This window comes from Citrus clementina, unplaced genomic scaffold, assembly GCF_000493195.1.
Source record: "Citrus clementina cultivar Clemenules unplaced genomic scaffold, Citrus_clementina_v1.0 scaffold_9, whole genome shotgun sequence".
Lineage (NCBI taxonomy): Eukaryota > Viridiplantae > Streptophyta > Magnoliopsida > Sapindales > Rutaceae > Citrus > Citrus x clementina.
Genome location: NW_006261964.1, coordinates 9,975,101 through 9,991,700, shown reverse-complemented (window position 1 = coordinate 9,991,700; position 16,600 = coordinate 9,975,101). Strand labels below are relative to the sequence as shown.

Genomic DNA, 16,600 nt, shown 5'->3' with positions numbered 1-16,600 from the left:
TAATGAGTTGCATGTGATTTTCATGTGATCAACAGTAAAATAAAGTTAAAAAAAAAGTAACAAAGATATTGAAGCCATTCCCCCCGTTTTCTTCTACAGATCTCAACGAGATCACATTCGTACCCATCTCTAACCAGTTCACCATCAAGCTCGAATGTAACACCATTTGCTTGGTCCTTGCTCTTGGTAAGTGAAACATCTTTTTGCTCTTAGTTAGCTCCTGTCGTTTCAATTTATTTTAATTTTTTTATGTTATGGTATTCAATTTTCGTCCAATCTTTTGCTATTTACTCTTCCAATTCCAATTTTATTTTATTTTATTTTTTGGTAATTGATTTTAGCATGTTTGATCGTTCATTTGCTCACGTGCATTTTATTTGGGTCTTGATTTTCAATCGAGATGGTACATTTGGGTTTTATTTATTTAATGGTAATTTGGATTTTTTTTATTTAATGGACATTTGATTTTGGTATGTAGCATTGTTTGTTCATTGCTGTGTCAATTTGATTTATTTACGTTTAATACGAAAGATTTTTATTCTGTAGAAATGGAAAGTTAGCAAGAAGTCCACGAAGTTGAAGAACCTGATGAGGTTGAGAACAACAACTTAGAAGAAAATATTGGTAAATGTCATAATATTGAGACTGAGAGAGAAGTAATAGACAAGCCAAAGATTGAGATGTTGTTCGATAATGCTGATGAAATGTTTACATATTACAAGGGATATGGTAAACAAGAGGGGTTCCTAATGAAACGGAGAACTTGTAAAAAAGGGAGTGATGAAATTGTAAAATATGTAACATTTGTTTGTGGGCGAAATGGTAGTTTTGAAAGTATATCTAGTAATATCTTGAAGCCTCAGCCTATTGGAAAAACAAGTTGTCATGCTAGAGTTGGAGGTCGTGTAAACAAAGAAGGAAAATGGGAACTTCGAACTTTAGATCTTGAACATAATCATGGAATAATTCCGAGCAAGACTAAGTATTTTCGATGCAATCGCTTCATTGATCCACGAGTAAAAAGACAAATTATAAATAATGATTGAGCAGGAATTAGAGTAAACAAAAATTACAATTCTTGTGTTGTTGAAGCTGGTGGACATGATAATATCTCATTCTTAAAAAGAGATTGTAGAAATTTTGTTGATAAGATGAGGCGATTACGACTTGGGGAAGGAGATGTTATTACACTTCATACTTATTTTTTGAAAATGCAATCAAAATATGAAGGGTTTTTCTTTAGTATGGATTTGAATAACGAGAATCGATTAATGAATGTTTTTTGGGCAGATCCGAGGAGTAGGGCAGCCTATAAACATTTTGGAGATGTTGTTACATTTGACACCACTTATCTAACAAATAAGTATGACATGCCATTTGCCCCATTTGTTGGAGTTAATCATCATGGTCAATCTATATTGCTGGGATGCGGATTGATTTCATACGAGGACACTGAGACATTTACATGGTTATTTAGGACATGATTATTATGCATGTCTGGAGTTGCTTTGGAATTATCACTGACCAAGACAAAGCAATGAAAAAAAGTTATTGAAGCAGTTTTTCCCAACACTAGGCATCGATGATGTTTGTGGCATATACTTAAAAAGGTGCTAGAGAAGTTAGGGGCGCACAATGAATATTATTCTATTTCTTCTGCATTGCAAGCAGCCGTTTACGAGTCACAGAGCCTTGATATTTTTTAAGATAGTTGGCATGCAATGATTTTGAAATTTGATTTGGGTAGCAATAAATGGCCAAGTGATTTATATGATGAGAGGCATCGTTGGGTACCCTATTTTGTAAAAGATAACTTTTGAGCAGTAATGTCAACCACTTAACGTAATGAGAGTATGAATGCCTTTTTTGATGGATTTGTTAACTGAAAAACATCATTGAAGCAATTTGTTGAGCAATGTGACAATGCACTAAAAAACAAGGTTGAAAAGGAATCTTTAGCAGATGAAATGTCTTTCTCCCAACATGTTCCTTGTGTAACTACTTTTGAGATGGAGTAACAAGTTTAAGAGGTATACACGCTATCTAAGTTTAAAGAATTTCAAAAAGAATTAGTTGGGTTGATGTATTGTCACACACTCGAGTCTGTTGGAAAAGAATATGTAGTTCGTGAAATTGTCAGTATTGGAGAGGTTAAAAAAATGACTTCTTTTAAAGTTGTTTTTGAAGAAGATTTGGGTGAAGTTAGATGCAGTTGTTCAATGTTTGAATTTAGAGGAATTGTTTGCAGACATTCACTTGTAGTATTGACTCGAAATGCCATTTTCGTACTTCAAGAAAAGTACATCCTACAAAGATGGCGGAAAGATGTTCGAAGAAGTTATAGTCGGTTCTAGATGAGTTATGATGTATGGATTTCCACAGAAGAACAAGAGCGATATGAAAAAATATTGTCTGCTTTTACTGAGGTTGCAGGCGTTGCTTCAGGATGTGCAGAAAGTTGTAATATGGTTTTGGATTGGATTAAGAACACATTGAAGACATTACCAGAAAAAGTAAGTTCTGAAACCAATCAACCAACTGCTATTGGTAAGGGAGGTGGCAACGCCAATGTCGAAAATACCACACACATATTTGATCTGGTAGTAACTCGAAAAAAAGGCCATCCACCTTACAAAAGGAAAGAGTCAACTAATTTTAAGAGAGGTAAACAGAAGAAAATGAAAGTGGTACCATCAAGCATTAGTGTTAAGGTAATTTCATGCATTAGAGCCATTTGAGTTTAAATGTCATTTCTCTATTAATATTTTAATTTATTTTACTCTAATTTGCAAGAATCACAAGGAAACATTCCATTGAAAAATGACTTTGGGAAAGAAAAGTAAAGTTATACCATCAAGCATAAGTGTTGAGGCAAGTTCATGCATTAGAGTCATTTGAGTCGAATTGTCATTTGTCTATTTGTACTTAATTTATTAAAGTACAATTTATAGGAATCACAAGGAAACATTCCATTTTTTGAAGGGATCTCTGAAATCGCTACACAGGAGAGCACTGTGGTAAAAATAACTATTTGTACTATATTTTGATTGATTAAAGTTAATTTGTATTATAGCTATATACTTTATTTGTAATTTAATTTTTTTGTAGGTACCTAAGAATGTTTTTCATCCGCTGTTTAGATATGATCAGCAAATTGTAAGTGGAGTTTGGTTTTTTGCGGCTTTATGTTTACTTATTATAAATTTTAATAGAAATAATTTGTTTAATAGAAATAATTTAGCTAATTACTTGACAATATAAAAACACAGCCACTTCTGCCACATGCCACCATGATGCCTTGTTCAAATTCTTGGCCGACTTCTGGAGGAATTCAATATATGAATTTTCAACATCTATTACTTCAACAATTTAAGGAAGATAGTTGTGAAAGTAAACTTCCAAGTAATGAATAGAAGATCCTTTGTGTGCTGTTTACGTGGAGTTTTTTGGTTTGTAATATGGATATTATTGCATATTGTTGATGCAAAAGTGGAGCATATGTGTGGGTATATTTTAGATTTTTTTTTAATACAGTTGCTTGTTTCCTTAAAAGTGATGTAACGTGCTTTCAATGACATTTCAAATATTATAGCTTTTTGGTTAATTGATAATGAAACGATTATAATGGGTATGATGCTCGATGAGGTTAAATTGTAATGTGGATTTTGTTGGGTACTGTTGCTGCAAAAGTGGTGTTTATGTGTATGTATATTGCTGTGCAAGAGCAGTATCTATGTGTAGGTATAGTACTGACTGCAAAAGTAGTGTTTAAAATATTTATGGCTTGAAATTTCCCAAACAACTTGTTGCAACATTCACTGAGAATTACAGTTAAGTAATATTGCTAGTTCATCTGTGAACAATAAACATTTAATCTACACTGCTAGTTTTCTAAGAAGTCAATTTTCTTGTTGTTATACTTTCGATCTCCTACACATTCAATGCTCTTACATTTAACAACTCCTTATGATCACCGCATTCTTCACATATTCACAGTGAGTTTCGAAGTTTACTTTTGCTAGATGACGTTGCGATTAAGAGACTACTGGAATTGAAAAACATAAAACTATCACTAATCCAACAACATATAATGGTCAAAATACATTTCAACACAAAGAAAACAAATCCGTAACTTTTTACTACTATGGAACTCAGCTATCTAAAATATACAATGTTCATTTTCCAACACTCCAAACACTTATACAAAACGAAACCCATCATCAAATTAAAATTTCCATGAAAGGTCAAGGCCAAATGCCAAAAAACGAAACCCTCATACTACTCTGCATCTCAATTATCTAAATATATAGTGTATATTTTTTAACAATTCATGCACTCATACAAAATGGAACATATGATCAAATAAAAAATTTCATGAAAAATCAAGACCCAAATTCCATCAAACAAAACCCATCATTATTAGGGGTGGGCAAAAAAATCGTACACTAGAGAAAATCGAACCGAACCGATCCGAACCGTTCCGTTCGGACCGGTTTTAATTTAAAAAAAAACCGAAATATATGGTTTGTAAAAAAATCGAAAAGTAGGTTCAATATTCGGTTCACTCAACTGAACCGAAAAACCGGGTTATTCTTGGAATCTTATTTAAATAAACACGTGTTAAATTTTAATTGGTTGCATAAGATAACTAAAATAGACATGCACACACACGATTACAGGTGTATATATATATATATATATAAATTATTGTTGGTGTTTGTTTCCAAATTTTCTTTTTATTTTGTGTTGTAAGTTTTAATCGTTGTTATTTTTATTTATCTTTACAACAATATGTTTATGTAGATAGAGTATTAGAGTTTGATTATGTATCTTGAAATCTTAATATTTCATATTTTGTAATGACCTTATTAGTAGTTAGTAAGGTATTAATAATAAAATATATTTTGAATACTTTGTATTTATTGTTAACATTTGTAATGGAATTAGGATAAATTAATTGTTAAAAAAAATTATTACATTCATGAGTCCTAATAAACTAAAAATTTAGAAATTCAAAATAAATCCACTAGGCTTAAAACCGAAAAAATCGAACCGATCCGAAAAGATCTGTTTATGTTCGGTTTTTATTGAATTCGGTTCTTATTTAGTTATTTTTATAAAATAACCGATTTAAATCGATTCTACTTAATTTCGATCCAAACCGAACCGGATCAAACCGTACCCACCCCTAATCATTATATAAAACAAAACCATCACCATGCAAATCGAATACCAAAACAGAAATAAAAAAAATGAAAAATAAAACATACTTGGAAAAAGATGGTGAAGAAACGCCATCATTCTCATCCTCGCCACCCAATCTAATCATGGCCTTGATATCGTCATCAGTAGCAGCAAAACCAGCGCAGTTCATGTAACTCTTCAAATCATCGTGGCTCAATCTCCCATCACCATCCTTATCCATGACCTTAAACACATCCTCCATTAGCCCATCTTTGTCGTTCGATTTCGATTTTGAGAGTGATTTGGGTTTAAGGGATTTGGGGATTTGGGGGCTGCGGAACCAATTTGGAAGATAATGGAGTTGGGGATTTTGGGGCTGAATGTCATTTTTTTAATTTTATTTTTATGGCATATCACGTGAAAAACACGTGAGACTCATTAAAATTTCAAAGCACAATAAATGTTGTCGTTTCGGTCTTCTCGGTTTTAGAATCCTCGGTACGTTTATCATTTTCCTTAAGATAAATTACCTCAGCAGAATATAATATACTAAAATAAAATTAGATGTTGTCAATATTTTTATTACTGATTTAAAATTACACAGAAATGAAAATAATGGGACACGCGGCGCGAGAGGGGAAAGTCGCGACCGAGAAAGTCGCTAGCGCTCCTCCAATAATAACGATACGTTGCCCAATTGTGTCACCGGAATTTTCTGTCAAAAGTGATGTTTTCCTTTCCTTCAATATTTTTATGCACGGGCCAATTGATTCAGTTAATAATTAATCGGCAAATGATTCATTCACACAGCTGTAACGAGGCATATGATGGTGACTTAATTCACCCAACCTAAATCATTAAACAAAGACTGGGTCGTTTTAAAGTCTATCACGACCTTGCATATAATGTTGACTTACTTCGCCTAACCTAAATCAAATAATTAGCACTGCAAAGAAGATAGATTCAACAAAAAGAGACTATCGACTAATTAGCGCTGCAAAGAAGATAGATTCAGTTGATCAGTCAGAGAGTAATACTTCATCTTTAACCAGTAAGTTTCACTACTTCTTTTTGTTAAACATTGCGCTCTTATTCTAGCAGTCAATACTGACATACTTCATCTCTGATTTGAAATTTGGGTAAACTTATATCTGAATTCTCGTAAATTTTTATTATATCTTTATTGATCTTATGGATGCCATGTTCCTTCAAAAATAAACTAAAATAAAAAGATATAGATTCAGCTTTGCGCTCCTTTTGTTGATTACACGACTTTTAAGTTCAAGTGATTTTTTAGTATCCTTGGCCATCTCATTGCCTTTACTTAAGCATAGTTAGAGCTTCTCATTTTATGCTGTTGTCACGTGTAAATAGTATTAAAAACAAAATTAAGGTCGAATATTTTAGGATGATTTATTTGAGTTCAATATGTAGTTTTCTTCTTTTTCTTTTTTTTTTTCCCCTAGCTAATAGTAACTTAATTAACGAGCAATTAATTATACAAACTATATATATAAATAAAAGAAAATAGTCAAGTTGGTTTGGCGATTGCAATGCGAGTAAAAGATCAAGTAATTGATTCTCGTTGCCCCAGTCTCAGAGGGGAAAGATACTTGATTGGGCTGGGGACTGGGGTAAGTTATGGTCTGTAATTCCAAGAGTAGGGCATTAGTTTCTTTTTTTTTATTCTTTAGTCATGATTATTGGATTATTCCATTCACAAATTCCCCTTTATCAGCATTATTGACAATTGCGTGGAAGTTTTACACCACCTTTGCTTATTCTGATTTCTGAGGATTTGAAGAATATATGCTTCTCTGTTAAGCAGATTCAATTTAATTTGTTGCTAGTTATATAGCGAACATCAATTAGCTGCGACTTAAGTTTTAAAAGTTACTGAAACTGAAGAGCAAATTAAACGATGAATCCACTGAAGAAAGCCATCAAAAACTGACTTTCATTTTTTGAGCAATTGTTGCCTTGAGACAAGTAAGTTAATGAAGCATCAATCATAATCCGACTTTTCATTTGATTTCTCTTTAATTGGCCGTAGGAATTTTTCATACTCTCATTTTATTAGTAAAGCCATGGCATACGAGTGTGATAATATTGTAATTGCAATGATTAGCAGATGGCTAATGAAATTGCTGATCAATTATCAATTCAAATTGGCGAAAAGCTTCGTGATCGATTTCCAATATGGTCTGATCGTAGTATTTTTGAAGTACCTGCACATCTGCGTAATGTGTATCAAGATGCTTATGAACCAAATATACTTGCAATTGGTCCATACCACCGTGGCAAAAGTCGCTTAAATGCAATGGAAGAGCACAAAATGTCCTATCTCAAAGTGCTTCTCTGGCGAAGAGGGGAATGTAATGTCACCAGGTATGTCACAGCAATGATAGCACTTGGAGAAAGAGCTCGCAAATGTTATGCAGAATCTGTCAGTCTCAAACAAGACCAGTTCGTGGAAATGATGCTGCTCGATGCTTGCTTTATCACCGAGCTATTCCGGAAGTATTCTATGTCAAATTTGCGAGGAGATGATGACCCCGTTTTCAATCTGCGTTGGATAGTGAAGGGGTTGCGCCGTGACTTGCTATTGATTGAAAATCAACTTCCCTTCTTTGTCCTTCACGAGTTCTTCGCCATGACCATGATGCCAAATGACAGAGAAGATTTTCATGGGATGATTTATGCGTTCTTTGAATCTGCACTTCCCGGTGCCGGCTATGCACATAACTCTCAACATTATCCCATCGAAATCAAACATCTAGTGGAATTTATGCACCTTAACTGGCAGCCTTCACCTTCAAGAATGAGGAACAACAACTCAAAGGTGATAGCAGACAGAAAATATAGAGAGGTGATTCGTTGCGCCACAGAGCTTGAAGAAGCTGGAATTAAGTTCATGCAGGCGGAGGAAGAAAGCTTGTTTCATGTGAAGTTTGAAAATGGAGTAATGAAATTCCCAAGATTGAATATTGATGATGAATCTGATCCTTTTTGGAGAAATCTCATAGTCTATGAGCAGTTCTCTTCCAAGGACGACACTCTAAATTATGTGACTGATTATATGAATCTCCTGGAATGCCTCATTGCCTCTCGAAAGGACGTGGAATTACTTTGTCAGCACGGAATCATCAAAAACTGCATAGGCGATGATCAAGTGATTGCCAACATTTTCAATACCATTGGTTTCTTTCTGGTGCTTTCGCCTGAGAGTTATTACTCGCAACTGTTCTACGATGTGAATAAGCATTGCAGCAGGCGTTGGAACAGATGGATGGCCAACTTGAGACACACATATTTCAACAATCCGTGGGCATTTATTTCCTTTTTGGCTGCCCTTTTCCTGCTTCTACTATCTTTTGTTCAAACTTTGTTCACAGTTCTTCCTTTTTTTATAAAATGATAAGTTCTGCTTCAATGAGGAGGCATTCTTGTAGTGGTAATAATGATAGAAATGTGAATTTGAGAGCTGTGGTTGGCATGTTTACTGCATACACAACTTGAGTTGCTTGCTGCTAGCTCAGGCTAAGTAATACTCCAGTTTCACAAGGAGGCTTACTCGTACGTACTAATAGCAATACTTATGAAACTAATATAACAACTCGTTCCGTCGAAAATTAAAACGAGTTAGCAAAGTGTCCAAGATCAATACAATCTTTTACTAGCCATGTACGAAATATGAGGTTTTGTCTTGTCTATACATACTGTGTAGTCTAAGATCATGAGGTCTCCTTACATCATTGGTGAACATTATATTTCCTCAAAAACAAAAAGAAGCGAGGTAGAATCAATCTGCAGATCAGAAAATTTACTATGTCACAAGTAAGCAAAGTTTTACACCACCCTTTATTTATTCTGATTCTGATTTATGAGAGGTTTCATGAATAGGGTTTTGCTTCTCTGTTAAGTTTTTCAGTCTTTTTGTAGCTTACGTAGCTAACTTCATTTACACAGAGCTAGCCAGCTTTCTTAGAAGCAAAAGAAAACAATTAGTATTGTGTAATACACAAAATATAAGTCTAACTCACAATCGCATAATTCTTGCGTGGGTAATGTACTTTGAATGCATGTAATAATATAGTCCAAGAGCTCAAAAATCACTAGTTGGTCGTTACAAAGCAAAGTCCTTTGAACTGAGAGTCACCTTTTCACCTAAACTTAACGACAAGCTGGACCAAGAACGACACGATAAGTGGGTGATGATAATTCCACCCCACGTTTGGTATATTAACACCCCATTTTATAATATTTCAGCCGAAATTACAGTTTTATCCTCCATTCTTGTTGAACTTTCAGTAATTGCTCTATTCAATAGTTGTCTTATTAAAATAGCATCCACCCATGCAATTTATTCCATAAATAAAATCAATTACGTCATTTGAACCTAAAGAAAATTGAATGTTTAATTTGTTGGAATCTTCCCCTTTCCAGTTCTCAAATTTCCCCTTGTTAATCAAACTCGAGTACTTAATTATCTTGGCGTTCAGCCCATCTTCTTCTTGATGCATTATTAGGATGAGATTAACCAAATGAGTTTCTTTAAAGCTTAGTTTGTCGCGCCCGGTGGGAAGTTTCCTTAGGTTGATGCTTCTTTTTCCAACTTGAGAAATATGATCGGCGTAAATAAGGAAAATATAAACATATATCCAAGAAATGAGAAGAAAATATAGAAATAGAGAATGTGATAATCAAATAAATCTTGGACTACGGCTCAATCTTCCGCTCTTTTTTAAACACAATTCAAAATATTTTTGCTGCATGCTAATTACATAGCAAACATCAATTAACTACAAAGACTGAAAAGTAGGGTTATTATTTAATAGGAGATCCCTTAAATTATTTTAATAAGTGATAAAGTTAAAAAAATAAATATAATATACACTACAATGCAGTGTATTTGTCCTTTAATATATTAGAGTGCATATTTTTTATTTTAATAACTTAAGGAATCCCTTATTAGAAAATTATTTCTTAAAAATACTAAATTGAAGAGCAAATTAAAAGATAAATTAATCTACTGAAGACAGCCATCAAAACGATTTCCAATATGTTCTCGCAAGTTTAAAATAAAGAAGGAAAAAAAAAACTACGCAATATCATTTTCTAAAATTTTTTAACCAAAAGCAGAGGATTTAACTTTTAACCATCATTTTCTATAATTTTAATATTCTTTCACGTGTGTTTCACACAACTTTCTACTCCTCATGTTCAACATTTATCAAAGATAAGAAAAAAATAAAATTTCCAAGAATCAAAAGAAGAGTTCATTTTCTTAAGGGTAAACATTCGTTTACTCCCTATATTTTTTGTTAATTGCCTGTTTATTCTCTATAATTATGTTATAGTCTTACCTTTACTTTTTCTTTCGTTCCACAGTAGTATCCTTGCAACAATCTTAGGGACATTAACAAATATATATATATATATGCCAAATCACCAAATTCATTCCAAAAGTAAAATAACAATTGATGCTAATTTTTTACTATTAATATTAAATTAACATTTTATTTTTTCATTATGTTTCTAATATTGCTGCAAAGGTATTATTATAAAAGTAAAGAAAAAAAATCAAGTCAAGAATGTAATATAATTATTAGCAGGGATGTCTTGGGGCATTTTAAAAATTATAGAAACTAAATGAGTACTTAATCCAAAAATGAAGAAACTAAACGAGAATTTATCCTTTTGTCAAAGGTTAATAGAACTTAATCTTAAAATCAAGCCAAGAAAGATTTGGAGAAAAATAATAATAAATGAATTAGGTTAAATTAGAGCACAATTAATTTTAACTTCTTACTTAGAAAGCAAGTGGTTAGTGCACTAGTGTTGGTAATAACACAATTTCTTATTCTTTACGGTTATTGAATTATTCGATTCACAAATACAAAATACAAGTTTTGATTATGAGGAAGATAGAAGAAAATTGTATAAAAGTTTTACACCATCTTTAGTTATTCTGATTTTGATTTTTGAGAGGTTTCGTGACTAGGGATTTGCACTCTGTTAAGTCTGTTTCTTTTTGTAGTTTATATAGCTAGCCTCATTTACATTGAGCTAGCTAGCTTCCTCATGTACAAATACTTGGTATACTGAAGAAGAGCACATCATGAATACTGCTAGTCCTCAGAATGAACCATTCTCCCAAATAGAATCCTGATGAAATCCATAAAAAAGCCATTGATACACTAAATGATGAATCAACAGAAGAATGCCTCACATGGGTAGAAGAGCGAATGTGTGCATTCGAACGAAAGCCATATGCAAAAAAATCACATTGCATGACGACCTTCCAACAAAAATTAGAAGAGATGGAAAAAAAAGATTTATATTTGCCCCAGACTCTAAGGCCATGTTCTGTTATAGGAAAAGAGGAGAGAGGAGAGGAAAAGAGAGGAGGAGAAAGGAAAGGAGAAGAAAAGGGTGGGAAATTTAATTTCTTTTGTTCGGTTTAAGATAGAATTAGTAGAGGAAAGGAATTTTATAAGTTTTTATCTAGACAAATGTACCCTTGTATTAGATTTTTAATATTTATTATTAAATTAATTAAAAAGCTACAAATATGCTTAACTATTTTAAAATTAGCCTCAAGGTTAATATTTCATTCTCAATATCCTAACTACATTTATAGTGCTTTTATTAAAAGTGCTTTTACTTATCATTGTCAAAAGTGCTTTTACCAATTATTATCCAAGTGCTGTTATCAAGTGTATTTCTTTTTAAATAAGAAATATTAATATTATTTAAAAAATAGCCTATAATATTACTATAAAAATATTAAATTTCAAATGCTCAAATGGAATAATAAAAAATACTTAGTCAAATTTCAAAATATGACTACAATATCTTCAAATTTCAAAGACATTCCAGAATATGAAAAAAAAAACAAAAAATGCTTAGTCAAATTTCAAGTGCTCAAATATCAAGTGGTCAAATGAGTTAAGTTAAACATTAATAAACCATAACATCCAAGCATGAGTTAAATTTCCCTATTAAGGAAAAGTTTAGCCCATGTTTCTCTATCCTCATCACAAGGACTGTAAAAAACATTAAGCGCCGCACAATCACGAGCAATTTGAGTGGTGGCTTTAACTCGTTTTACCATTGTAAGACCACTAATCTTCTTCATCTCTTCACTCAATCCTACTTGTTTGTCATTGATTTCTTGTCCCATAGCGTGACTCATGAGATTAGAAGAGTCTTTCATTTGTGCGACGATAAGAGTTGTTAGCTCATTAAGTTCTCCAAGCTCTTTCGAATCCTCATTTCTTCTCCTTCATATTGATGAGCTGTTTGAAGTTTTTGGATGCTTCCGTGAAGCAAGTGAGAAAGAGACATTGTCATCAATATCATCTCTCATATTCTCAACATTTAAGTTCTCTCATTGAGCTTCATTGTTAGCTTCTATCATCTCAAGTTCCTTCACCACATCTATAGGAGCTTTTGCATTTTTTTCCAATTGCATGGTCCCTACCATAAATCATACATAAGTCCTCATAATATGGGAATGCTTTATTCTTGAAGTTTATTGCCTCTTTATGAATCTATAACAGTAGATAAAATAGTGAAAAACAATAATAATAAACATCAGAACTAGCAAGTATAATAGTAGCAACCAATGAGTAAAAAGTAAAAAAAAACGAGTAAAATAGTAATAGCAACAGTAACTAGTAAGTAAAATAGTAGTAGCCAGCAAGTATAACAGTAGATTAATTATAGACTTGTAAAATTATGCAAGCTTAATTCCATTCAATTAAGTAAAATGATTGTAAAAATAGCAAGAACAACAAGTAAAATAGTACACATAATAGTAACCAATCAGTAAAACAACAATTACAACATCACCAAACAACAAAAATAGAAAAATATAATAGCAAATGGCAAGTGAAACAATGGCTTAAACAAGAAAATACCAAGTGAAACAGCAAGTAGAACAAAAAAAGTAAAAATAGTACTAACCAGCAGTAACAACAGTAAAGACAGCAAGTAAAACGACAAAAAAGTATTAACCATCAAGTATAAAAGTAAAGACAATAAGTAAAACATCATAAAATAGCAAAAAAAAGTAGTAACCAGCAAGTATAACGGTAAAAATAGCAAGTAAAACAGTAAAACACAACAAAATTAGTAACCAGTAATTACAACAGTGAAAATAAAAAAAAATAACAAAAAATAGTAATCAGCAAGTATAACGGTGAAAACAACAGTAATTAGCAAGTATAACAACATCAAATAGCAAGTAAACCAGCAGGCAAAACAGTATAAATAGCAAAAAAAATAGTGACCAACAAGTGTAATAACAAAAACAGCAAGTAAAACGGTAGTAACCAGTAGGCATAACAGCAGCAAACAACAAGTAAAACAACAAAATAGCAAGTGAAATAATGGCTGAAAATAGCAAAGATCTACAACAACAACAATAAAAAAAGCAAATAAAACAGTAACATCTCACATACCAGAACATAAGCATCCCACACAGCCTTCTTTGCGGTTACAATTTTCTTTTCTAGATCCCAACCAAAGCAACTGCAACTCGGTCCAGTTAACATCTCATGTATAGTTCGGAATTGCATCTTTAAAGTTTTTATGTGAAATTTAATGTGTGGTTTTGCTTTTATACCACATGCAGATAGTTTTGTTTCCAAAGCTGTCTCAAGAGCCCTCAAGTAGCCACTTTTAAAGTTATTGTCAGCATAAAATTTCTCATCATGATACAAGTCTCAAAGAGACTCCACGAGCTTAATATCTTCTTATAAGGTCTAGAATCTTGACTTTGGAGGTTGTGATGCCATTTAACTATTAAAACAAAAAATAAACAATAAAAATATAGTCAATTAGGTGCAAAACAATAGCAAAAAAAATTTTTAATTTGCATAACCAGAGCATTAAGTAACCAACTTATGCACATGCGTAGACATAAAAAACTCAATGCATATACATAAAAATTGTACCAACATTGGACAGATTAAATTAAAATTAAATTACAGGTGGTAATAAAGCAAATCCTCCATTGTCACATTCAAAATAATATTGTCAATATAGTTTCAAAAGTCTCAACTGATACTAACATACAACATTTTTCATGTCATCTATCTACTTGCTGTCCACTGATTATACATCTGTTGAGCTAAGTTTGCCCTCTATACATTCCACTCTTCCGAAGTTTTGATACTCCATATTGAGCTTCCAAGTGATTCGACCCCAGTTGCAGCATCAAATGACTCCTCAAAAAGATCACATGGCATCTCTTTCCTAATAAAATTGTGTAATAAGCAACATGCTATGATAATCCTATTTTGAGTCTTAGTAGGATAAAATGAAGGACTCCTAAGAATTGCCCATCGGTTTTTAAACATGCCAAAGCATCTTTCAATAATGTTCCTAGCGGATGAATACTTCATGTTAAAAAATTCTTGTGGTTTAGTAGGTTGGTAGTTTTCCCTCCAATCATTGAGGTGATATCGTTGTCCACGATAAGGAGCAAGAAACCCTAAACTATTAGCATACCTAGCATCCACTAGATAGTAGTAACCTATAGAATTAAGAAATATTAAGTTTTAGCTAACCAAAGTTTCATATTGAACAACTTATTTACTTCTAGTACATGACTTACCATTTGTTTTTCGTAGAGCCTTATGAAGGACTCTACCATCAGCAGCTGACCCTTCCCAATCAGCTAGAACATAAATGAATTGCATATCTTGAGAACATACTCCTAAAACATTAGTGGCCTTTTCGATTCTAATACCTAGGTTTATTTGCTGCAGGCACCCTCACGCTAATATATGTTCCATCTAAAGCTCCTAAACAATTCTATTATCAATGCCAAAGAGAAAATAGTTAATTATTTATATCATAAACATATTTAGCATATAAGAAAAATAAATATAACAATTATATATACCTTAAACTATTTCCATCTCTCATCAGTAGAGTTTTCTTAAACTGGCTAGGGCTTTTTCAACAATTCTCCATGGAGTCGTATAACAGAATGCAATATATTGTGAAAATACTTACTAATAGTGTCTCCTAATCTAAAAAATTTAAACCTAATCACTCTATTTTTCACATGATGCGCTATTACATGTAAAAATACGACAAGTTATTCATCGACTAATAAATGTTTTGCTGGTTTTAACCCCTTTCATTTCAAGCCTACTGTATAGATTTGTAAACACATGGCTATTCTAAGTTGGGGTATGCAAGTTGCATCATTATCATAAGCTAATCGATGAACAATTTTTCTATTTGTGAAGAAATCCAGCAACATACATTTCAAGTCTTAATGATTTTTCCTGATTAATTCTGCAAACATATTGTATAAACTTCACTAAGCAAACAACTACTTGCATAGTTTGAAACCAGCCCATGAATGCAGCCAATTTCTTCTTTTTTAAATTGTTTGTCTCAGTTATGCTTAAGTCATCCATTACTGCAACAACAAAATGAAACTGAAGTTATATGTTTTGAATCGGATGATTGTTGGTAGGGGAGTTGGGCAAAGCAATAGATTTTTATACACAAAAAAAGTAACCATGCTGACACATCTCAAAAGTGTATTACTCTCAAGTATAAGAATGTCTAGTTATAATATAACCCGGTGAGTCCAGAGTCGAACCACAGGGAATTTAAAATTTAGTAGTCAATTTAAAATTAAGAAAATTAATTGTGGGGAATAGAAATTATTTGAAATCAATTTAAAAATATGCTAAGGTTACAAGATCCACTCTCAGTATTTAAACTACAATTTTAATACCTCTCACTTTTTATATTTTGCCTCACTTTTACCAGTTAATTAATATATCATTTAATTCTTTGCTAACTATGTGTGTGAATAAGCATGGAATCAAGTACCTAATGTGTTATACTATATTAATATGTCGACATTATGTTAAAATACCATACAAATCCAAAGAAATTTATAAATTATATGACATAAAAATAACTAGAAAAGAATAAAATAAACTTATAAACTCATTTTGAGAAAGTAATTAATTTCATTATTTGAAACCTTGAGTTTCACCATTCACCTCAGCTTAGTAAAATTAGCCACTCATATTGAAAGAAAACAAAACACTCATTTTATTTGACAAAATTTTGAAATATAATATAAGGAAGTTGATTACACAACAAAAGAAGAAAAAAAAGAAAAAGGCAATTCCTCAGCTGCACTATATTCTCTCTTGGCTTAAGCTCTCTCTACTCAGCTCTCTAACTTATCATTTTTTTGAAAGGTGTGATGGTCAAGTGGCCAAGATGGCCACTTGACCATCACGAGCAACCAAATTGCTCACATCTTGTTCTTTTGTTCTTTTTTTATTTTTAATTATTTTTTATTCATTTTTATTTTATTTATTTATTTACATCTCCTCAATTGTGCATTCCAAAATTGCTCCAGCAGTCC

At 32.3% G+C, this 16,600-nt stretch overlaps 3 protein-coding genes and 1 pseudogene across 4 annotated transcripts in view; 1 reads left to right on the top strand and 3 right to left on the bottom strand.

Annotated features, from left to right (window-relative positions):
* LOC18032000 (probable calcium-binding protein CML10) overlaps positions 1 to 5,547 on the bottom strand; it is an 11,013-nt gene extending 5,466 nt beyond the window's left edge. The window contains exons 1-2 of one of the 2 annotated variants that reach the window (XM_024192191.1): positions 5,271 to 5,547; positions 3,492 to 4,045 (exon numbers count right to left, since the gene is read on the bottom strand). In XM_024192191.1, coding sequence (XP_024047959.1) covers positions 3,991 to 4,045; positions 5,271 to 5,446 — 231 coding nt within the window. In that variant the 5' untranslated portion in view covers positions 5,447 to 5,547 and the 3' untranslated portion in view covers positions 3,492 to 3,990. Of the gene's footprint in view, positions 1 to 3,491; positions 4,046 to 5,270 lie in introns of those variants that run through there. The other variant, XM_024192190.1, reaches the window with a different exon arrangement.
* A 1,768-nt stretch (positions 5,548 to 7,315) lies between these two features.
* Positions 7,316 to 8,602, top strand: LOC18032425 (UPF0481 protein At3g47200). Its single transcript, XM_006420524.2, has one exon. It carries the CDS (start codon positions 7,316 to 7,318, stop codon positions 8,600 to 8,602), a length of 1,287 nt encoding a protein of 428 aa, XP_006420587.1.
* Positions 8,603 to 12,175: 3,573 nt separating this feature from the next.
* LOC112101451 lies at positions 12,176 to 13,769 on the bottom strand (annotated as a pseudogene).
* A 567-nt stretch (positions 13,770 to 14,336) lies between these two features.
* LOC112098982 lies at positions 14,337 to 14,894 on the bottom strand. Its single transcript, XM_024186044.1, has 2 exons — positions 14,810 to 14,894; positions 14,337 to 14,728 (listed from the first exon to the last, which is right to left on the bottom strand). Exons 1-2 carry the CDS (start codon positions 14,892 to 14,894, stop codon positions 14,337 to 14,339), a joined length of 477 nt encoding a protein of 158 aa, XP_024041812.1.
* Between the last annotated feature and the right edge of the window lie 1,706 nt (positions 14,895 to 16,600).

Coding starts and splice junctions, on each gene's coding strand:
- LOC18032425 (XM_006420524.2), top strand. CDS start 7,316: ATGGCTAATGAAATTGCTGATCAATTATCAATTCAAATTGGCGAAAAG.
- LOC112098982 (XM_024186044.1), bottom strand. CDS start 14,894: ATGCAATTCATTTATGTTCTAGCTGATTGGGAAGGGTCAGCTGCTGAT. Junction 14,729..14,809: donor GGCTCTACGAAAAACAAATG/GTAAGTCATGTA, acceptor TTAATTCTATAG/GTTACTACTATCTAGTGGAT.